The sequence below is a fragment of the Gobio gobio genome, assembly GCF_949357685.1.
Source record: "Gobio gobio genome assembly, chromosome: 11".
Lineage (NCBI taxonomy): Eukaryota > Metazoa > Chordata > Actinopteri > Cypriniformes > Gobionidae > Gobio > Gobio gobio.
Genome location: NC_137104.1, coordinates 1,956,328 through 1,965,216, shown reverse-complemented (window position 1 = coordinate 1,965,216; position 8,889 = coordinate 1,956,328). Strand labels below are relative to the sequence as shown.

General features: G+C 40.7%; 1 protein-coding gene across 3 annotated transcripts; it reads right to left on the bottom strand.

Moving 5' to 3' along the window:
* Window positions 1–2,147: 2,147 nt before the first annotated feature.
* LOC307133682 (uncharacterized protein) lies at window positions 2,148–5,758 on the bottom strand. Of its 3 annotated transcripts, none has more exons than XM_079828871.1 (9): window positions 5,693–5,758; window positions 5,472–5,526; window positions 4,321–4,385; window positions 3,947–4,229; window positions 3,732–3,865; window positions 3,609–3,641; window positions 2,786–3,065; window positions 2,499–2,635; window positions 2,148–2,409 (listed from the first exon to the last, which is right to left on the bottom strand). In XM_079828871.1, exons 2-9 carry the CDS (start codon window positions 5,480–5,482, stop codon window positions 2,405–2,407), a joined length of 948 nt encoding a protein of 315 aa, XP_079684997.1. In that variant the 5' UTR covers window positions 5,483–5,526; window positions 5,693–5,758; the 3' UTR covers window positions 2,148–2,404. The 3 variants fall into 3 exon arrangements, with proteins under 3 accessions (XP_079684997.1, XP_079684998.1, XP_079684999.1); XM_079828872.1 differs by having other exon boundaries at window positions 5,472–5,529; window positions 5,693–5,734; XM_079828873.1 differs by lacking the exons at window positions 5,472–5,526; window positions 5,693–5,758 and adding an exon at window positions 4,496–4,580 and having other exon boundaries at window positions 2,149–2,409.
* Between the last annotated feature and the right edge of the window lie 3,131 nt (window positions 5,759–8,889).

Genomic DNA, 8,889 nt, shown 5'->3' with positions numbered 1-8,889 from the left:
ATTTGCAGGCGAGAGATTGTAGTTTGAGGCAGGCCACAGTACAGGGAATACAGTAGTCCAGCCGTGATGTCATGAAGCTGTGGATTACGGTCTCTAAATCTTTTGGAGATTTAGTTTTAATTTCACAATCAACCTCAAGAGAAAGAAATGGCCCTTTACCACTGAACTGTATTTTTTTTTTTTTTTTCAAAATTTAATGACGACAATAAATATAAACAACTGATGCTGGAGATTCTGACATATTAATGCTATAAGATCTTAGCTCCACTTTTGACATGGTGGATCTTCTCATGATATTCTCAAATCTAGACTTGAACATGAGGTGGGGTTGAAAAGAAACTGTCCTAAATTAGTTTAGTTCCTATTTGAAGGAAATATGATGTGTCGTTTTATTGTTACACAGATTTACATTCCTCTTAAAAGCTCTGGCAAAATTCACTCAAGCTCTTGTTGGCATGCCTAGATGATATTAAAAAGTGGATGTCTGCTAACTATTTAAAATTAAATGCAAACAAAACTGGGATAATACTCTTTGGCCCTCCTGATGTCCATCATCCTCAAATGCACACACTTACATTATCAATGACCACCTGCGTAAAAAATCTGGGTGTTCTGATAGACAGTAAACAACGTTTCAAGGAAATTTAGAAACAATCACCATGGTCGCATCTAAACAGACAGAAGACTGGCAAACTACCTTCATGGTCATTCACTCATATTGTGGTTGAATAAATTGATTCTGTGGCAGTTGTGTCTTCTCATATCAAAATAAAAGACATGGGACAAGATTACTTTAATCAGTGTCCCCCAGTGCTGCCCTTCTGGTTCCGCTCACACAAATTCTGGGAGCCTGGCTAGTACTTCCCAGCCCGTCCCGCTGGCTCACACGGACAATCAGACTTGGCTATACAATTCAATTCGTCAGGGGTCCCTACAGGTTCAGCGTGTCCTCTTTATCTCAGTTGAAGGCAAAGATGCCCCTGTTCTGCACGCAGAGATTGCGGTCCAATTTACAACAGACAGGCCATCACAACTCCAAAATTTTGAGTGCAAAATACACAATATTGACAAAAGTTCTGGGACATCTGCATTTACATGCATATGAATGCACTTTTAATGAAATCCCATTCTTAATCCGTAGGGTTTAATAAGGAGTCGGCCCACCCTTTGCAGCTCTGAGAGCTTCAGCTCTTCTGGGAAGGCTTTCCACAAGGTTTAGGAGTGTGTTTATGGGAATTTTTGACCATTCTTCTAGAAGCGCATTTGTGAGGTCAGGCACTGATGTTGGATGAGAAGGCCTGGCTCTCAGTCTCCGTTCTAATTTATCCCAAAGGTGTTCTATCGGGTTGAGCTCAGGACTCTGTGCAGGCCAGTCAAGTTCCTCCACACCAAAATCGCTCCTTGACCCACGCTTTGTACACTGGTGCGCAGTCATGTTGGGACAGGAAGGGGGTGGGGACCATGAAATTGTCCAATATGTCTTGGTATGCGGAAGCACTAAGAGGTCCTTTCACTGGAACTAAGGGGCCAATCCCAACCCATGAAAACCACCCCACCTCATAATCCCTCCTCCACCAAACTTTACACTTGGCACAATGCAGTCAGGCAAGGCCCGTTCTCCTGGCAACTGCCAAACCCAGACTCGTCCATGGGATTGTCAGTCAGAGAACACGTCTCCACTGCTCTAGAGTCCAGTGGCGGCGCGCTTTACCCCACTGCATCCCACGCTTTGCATTGCACTTGGTGATGTAAGGCTTGGATGAGGTGCTCGGCCATGGAAACCCATTCCATGAAGCTCTTCACCAGGGGTGTCCAATCCTGATCCTGGAGGGCCACTGTCCTGCAAAGTTTAGCTCCAACCACAATTAAACACACCTGAACCAGCTAATCAAGGTCTTATTAGGCATACTAGAAACTTCCAGACAGGTGTTGAGGCAAGTAAGAGCTAAACTCTGCCTGTGAGTTTAAGCCTGTGTTTAGTCCTGTCTAGCTGTCAGTTCTCTGTTGCGTTAGAAGTGGTTGTTCCGTTCTTGTGCATCGTTCCTGAGTTCTGTGTAAATAAATACTGCTTGCATTTAGATCCTGCATTTATCCTTTAAATATCCAAATGAACGTTTTTTTGATCCAGAAATACACAATACAACATGTGATGCTATAGTAATTTATTAATGAAGAAAGCAAAGATAAAGAAGAGTAAATACACACCCCTCTGGATCAAACTGGGGTTAAGAATCAGGTGCATTTTAAAAACCATTTCAAACTTTTACTGAATGTGCACTGAAACTGATAAAAGGTGCAGAGGTAAAATGAAAACAATGAAAGAAGTGCAATATTAGTAGAAACAGTAGTTTGATATTTTGCTGATAGGATCAGTAGACTGTGGTGGAACATCATCTCATTCCACTCAATCTGGCAATGAAAACAGAACAAAATCATTAAGATGTTACACACAGTATAAACAGAACAAATATCTACGTCTCTTTCCTTTTATCGCTCACCTGCAAACACCTCGACCTCACACAGTGTGAGATGTTCACTGCGCCCAGGGATAAAAATGTTGACATATCGGCCCTTAATAGGCTTAAACTCAAATGTTTTTGTCTCTCCAAGTGGGATGGAGACAACAGTTGCAGCCCTGGGAAGACACACAGTAACAGAGAAATAGAGATGGGCTTATCAAAACAGCATGAAGCATATTAAATATACTTCTGTCAAAGGCAAGTTTGTATTAAAAGGATTTATTCAAAGTAATTTGATCTTATTTAAAGAGCAAGACAATACTTACAGCTCATTATTGTTGCCATTATTGTCCAGGCTGTTACCGATACGGATCTGAGCACCGTTTATCCTCTCAGCACAACAATCTCCACGATTAGTGATGATAACCCTGGTTATTTTGTAGACGTCCGACAGGTCAACTCTCCACCAGGGGTCTCTGTCCGCATTAGTCGCAGTGCATGACAAACCATTGAAAATTGGATTCATGTTGCCATCGACAGCTAATTGAGCCCCTGCTTGAGGGTAAATGGAAGACTGGACAGCTTTGGCTCCAAGAGCAAGATTCTCTGTTTAACATAAAATAAACAACATGTTTTGGCCTGTTGCGTCTCTGTTATAGTTAGTGATGATATTAAAATATTAAGATTGTATTGAAGTATTTTTGGTATTAAGAGTACTGTAGTGTTCGTCTGGTTGCCAGAATAATGTTTTTGTACACTGTAATGGATTCTAAGATAATAAACAGGTAAGAATTTAAGACAGCTTCAACTCAAATCAATAGGTCCGTGGAATTATTTATTTGGAGTACATAACTGTACATTATCCCTAAGAATATTATTTCACAAGTTTGTGTGCCCATATAATCTTAGTGAAATTGGTAAACAGAATTGGCTTGCTGTCTGCTATAGAGGGGCTCGGAGAGGATATTATACCCAAGCTCCGATTGCCCCTCTATAACAGGCAAAATTGTACAAAAGGAGGAGCAGGGGAGGAGGAGGGATGCTGCAAGAACTAAAAATGGATTAGATGGGTGTACTCCTCCCGAAATTACGTTTAATAACTTCACATGTGTGTTACTGACAACATTCAAAGTAATGAAGAACACTCACTTGGACCACAAGTGTACGAGGGTGTGTCCCTTACTGTTAATAAAATAATAACAGTTATACACACATTAATAAGTACATAAACAAATTAAACAAAGCAAGTTTTCTTCTCTCTCTGTCCCTCACCTGCAAACACCTCGACCTCACACAGAGTGAGGATTTCATCATTCCCAGGTAAAAAAATGTTGACATATCGGCCATTTACAGGGTCAAACGAAAATGTTTCTGTGCCATCGATAACAGTGAGAATAGATGCAGCCCTGCAAATACATTAAGAACAGTGTTAAAATGAAAACCAGAGGCGTCACAACTATATATTGAACAATGTAAACATTTCTTACAGCTCATTGTTGTTTCCGTTGTTTTCCAGCTTGTTCCCAATACGAATCTGAGCTCCTCTAAGCCGCTCTTTGCAACAGTCTTGACGGTTAGTGATGGTAACGTTGCTTACACTGTAGACATTTCCAAGATCAACTCTCAACCATGGATTAAACTCTCCTTTAGTGTGAGTGCATGATTCCTTCGCGTAATTTGAGTCTCTTTTTCCATCGACTGCATGTTGAGCATCTCCCTGTGGGTGTCCTAAGGACGACTGCACAGCCACGGCATTAAGAGCAAGATTCCCTGTTCAAATATGATATGAAATCAACAAAAAAAAAAGGTTAAGACTTTTAAAATTTCCATATTTTATTTGCTTGTATTGATCTACACATACCTTTAGATTGAGCGACGCACAGCCCAGTACAAAGTGTCAGAAACAAAATCACCTGCACGGCCATCCTGATATAAGACACAACAACACATCACCTCATCTCAGCATATGAAGGAATCATTTTCTCATCCTCATTTAAACAAAGAAATTTGATGTTTTAATATCACTGTTTTAGTACATTACGGCAATTTAAGTGTGGGTTGCACAAATGCAGATTCTTAAGCCTGTCGTCAGTTCACCATCCATCTGCTGCTCGATCAGATCTATAATTTTAACGGTGTTACTGCGTAATTAATCTGTGTTTAAAATAAAGTGGTGCAACAACTTGATTTAAAATAAAATTAGCGTTAAACTTTGCTTAATTTAATCCTTATTGGTGCAACTCCTATAGTGTTTTTCACGTTAAGTGGTTTAAAACCGTCCCGCTGTTTGCATACTGTACTGTATCTCGCCTCTTTGAATTTTAAATCTGGATTTATACATACATATTGCCCCATGAAAAGATACATTTTAATAAATGCACAATCCCTGCTTATTCTCCGTCAGATCAAATGGACCAATGCTGCATTCCGTCTGTTTGCTGTTTGCTATTTACAATAATTAGCAATAAACACTATTGTTTACAGATAATTTGCCCTTAATTATTAGAGACAGATTGTCAGTAAAACTGATTCTTGTTAAATGTTCTCTTGTCATTACTGGATTGCAGTGAGTGACACTTCTAGACTATTATATACTACTATCTTTACACCCTGACTTGAATTGTCCAAACAAAAGTTTAGTTTTATTAGTAAAACCTCCATTGCATATGATGCTCTCAGAGAAACCACTAACAGCTTATTCACTAACAAGGCCTTCTTTATGTCACAACAGTTGCTATTAATCACAAGTGATTGGTTAATGATTTGTACTATTAATAGTACATGTTGTATTAAATTACAAATGTATTCAATAGTCAATTTAGTGATATAGTATAACTGAACATAACATTTATTAAAGAACAGTAGCACGGCTGTGTTACAAGAGTGATTGGTTTTATGTCAAGAGTTTTGTAAATATATCAATAGTGAGAGTGATCAACTGTATTCAATAAATTGTCATTCCTATTATAATTTTACTCTGGTGTAGAGAGTTCATAAACATTCATCACTCACCTGGAAATCATCAATGAATCAGCCTCACTGAAGACCTTCACAATTAAGCCGTTATCTGCTTTTAAACAAAATAACATTTTTTATATATTAAATAAATGGCATTATTGATTTTTTTTTTGCTTTATTTATCCAATATGTTATTCAGATGAGGAACATTATGCTGTCAAAACATTACAAACTAAAATGTGCTATTAAACATAGATATGAATATTAATACTCACGAGCGGTCTATAAAGAGCGTCTAGTTGAATAATATTGTGCTCAGAAATTATGCTCTTTTTATTGCTGAAATAAGGCCCTCCCAACCAAATAAGTCTTATCTGAGATCAGTAAAATCAACATTAAATGGAACTATCCTACAAAAGATTCCCTGTTTTTGTGATCTGATATCGTGACAGCCCAATAGTTCAAACATTACGTTGGGTTTCACGTGTCCTCCTTCAATATTAGTCTGAGACAACAGGGCTTCTGGCTAAACACGGAGGTGAGCACATCATAATTGCCCATATGCATGTGCAAAGAGTTTTTTTAATGAAGTTTACCTTAATTCCACACTTCTCGGCTGCATTTCCCAATAACGTTGTCTCTTAACGCACTACAAAGTCTTTAAAGGTAAAACTTAACTAAAGGTGTACCATTTCTAGGCGTGTTCCCCGAACTGTATCTTAGACGGTTGCTTAAGGTATGCCTTCTTAAGTGCGCCACTCTTCGATAGGTAGATCTTGCCTTTCATCAGGGCTGTAGACAGGGATCTTGGACTCACAAAGGGACCACTCTCTTATGCTGTACATTATGATCTGACAACACACATGAACTCACAATCCCTAAGTAAATCCCTTTGTTTAGTGTGACGTTTTTGCTTGCACAATTTAATAGGATTTGAGATGTATTCACGTACAGTTCGACAGTATTTACTGATCACTGTAATAATGGGCTGCAGTGTCATTTAAATTTTAAAAACGTAAAAATTAAAACACTCATACCGACACACAAGACAAGAAAAATTATTAAAATGTTTTTTTGTAGTTTTCTCATGTTACTATAAAAAGGGTGTGTGCTCAGTGTAAATTATATTCATTTTGTAGTCAGGTACTGTTACCCATGAAATTATAACATTAATTTGGAAATTGTTTTTTTACTTTTATTCCTCTTGTGCAGAACTCACACAGTACACATTTGGTCGTTGTTATTGTAGTTTACTTTTAGTTGAGTATTTATGCGCACATGTATGTGTGGTCAAACTGCAAACACAAAACAATTCACAATTAATATCTAGTAATGTTCACATCACCAAATACGTTTCTAAAAACACTGTAACATCAGCTTTTGTGTACTAAGCATTAAACTTTGTTTATCAACTAAATGCAACATATTTTAACCAGGCAATATAAAATATAAATGTCTACACCAATAAAACAAATATATAACATTAGCAGTGTAGGCGCTAATCGCAAATAGCGATCTTCATAGTGATACACAAAACATCACAACACTTAAACAACATAACATTACTCACCACGCTGGGAATATAATGTTATATTATAGTTTTAGCTGGAATTGTTAAGTGTTCAAATCTGCATTTGAGATCAACATGGTTCCCTTTCGAGGGAACTCGCACTGCGTCGGAATGTCGAATTTGGGGATGCTCCCTTAGCAACAGCGTGTCTGAAGTATGAATGAAACTATTCCAATCCTGATTGGTGTTGCGTCATGACGTAGATGTGACGGCATACCCTGAAGATACATAAGGGGAGCCGGCGCATAGTAACGGCAGTTATCGCTCTTCAGCATAGCGCTCTGTGTACAAAACTGTCTGTCTATTTGGTGTTGTTTGTCACAAAAAAAGAATATATTTATAAAAGAAAGTATGGCGACTCAATAGTAGCGTTGTGTATGCACCCATGTCCCTGTTATAGGTCATGCACGGACACACATATGCTTTGTGTATAGTTCCTGGGCGTGCAGCACGCTAGGGCGGCTTTCGAGGAAGCTGCTTGCGGCGATTGTGATAAGCTGCTGCCCAGGGTGCTTCGCTCGCGGCTGGCCGTGTTGCTTACAATTCCTCCATCGTGATTCATGATGGATCTGAAGAGGATGCATACTTCCATGTATCCATCCTTCTGTGTCACAGAAGGATGGATATACAGAATGGCTATACAGCTGAATAAAATTATGCTGCATTATTTTCCTGTTTAACACTGTAAAGCTGCTTTGAAACAATCTACATTGTTAAAAGCGCTATATAAATAAAGTTGACTTGACTTGACTTGACTTGTCACAGGAAGTTCCTGAGGTTAGCTTTCGGGGGTGAAGTGTACCAATATCGGGTTCTTCCATATGGCCTGGCTTTCCCCTCGCATGTTCTTGGGTGCATGGATGCAGCTCTGGCTCCAACTGAGTCTCTGGGGCATCCTTGTGCTGAACTACATCGACTGGGCTCATATTGGCCCAGTCGCGAGTAGCAGCAGTTCGGCATTGAGGTGTCGTCCTTGGCTGCTCTCAGTGCTTGGGGTTGAGACTCTACACGCAATAGCGCGTTGACGCCTTCTCAGAGAACCATGTTCCTGGGAGTCGTATAGGATTCGCTACATTGTGGGCACAAGTGTCTCCCGCGCGTATCGAGTCCATACGGGCGATGGTCTCTAAAATGAAGCTAGGCCACAGCATCACTGTGAAGCAGTTTAAGGACTGCTGGGGCTCATTGTGGCTGCGTCCAACAGAATATCTCTTGGCCTGCTGCACGAGACCCCTACAGTGGTGGCTGGGAATCAGGGGGTTTTCCTCGAGGGATAAACCATTCTGTATCATCAGGGTAACGTGCAGATGCCTTCGTTCCCTCTTCATATGGAAGAGACCTTGGTTCCTGTCCCGGGGGCCAGTGCTGGGAGCATCATGTTGCCAGGAAACCGTTTCAACTGATGCCTCCCTCACTGGTTGGGACGTGGTCATGGACGGCCGCTTTGGGAGAGGTCCATGGGAGACCCGGCATTCCTCCTGGCACGTATATTGCCTGGAAATGCTAGAAGTCTCAGAGCTCTGAGGAGCTTTTTCCCGGACCTCCGCGGCCGCCATGTCCTGATATGAACAGACAATACGTCTGTAGTTTCGTATCTGAATCATCAGGGGGGTCTGAGGTCGCGCCCTCTATGCAGATTGGCTCACCAGACCCTCCTGTGGTCCCTGGGAAAACTGTCATCTCTCAGAGTGATGTATGTCCTCAGGGATCAAAACCAGGGAGCATATGTCCTGTCGAGGCGGGGCTGAGGCCAGGGGAGTGGCTACTCCACCCAGAGGTGGTATCTGTTTGCGTCTCGAGGGACGTCCCACTGTCCACTGTGGTTTTTCTCTCAGTGATGCATATCCCCCGATCACTCTGCTCCCGGGAGTCTTGGAGCGGGTCAGCCAAGAAGGCATCAGC

Coding starts and splice junctions, on each gene's coding strand:
- LOC307133682 (XM_079828871.1), bottom strand. Junction 4,230..4,320: donor GTGCGTCGCTCAATCTAAAG/GTATGTGTAGAT, acceptor ATATTTGAACAG/GGAATCTTGCTCTTAATGCC. Junction 3,642..3,731: donor TGAGGTCGAGGTGTTTGCAG/GTGAGGGACAGA, acceptor TTTTATTAACAG/TAAGGGACACACCCTCGTAC.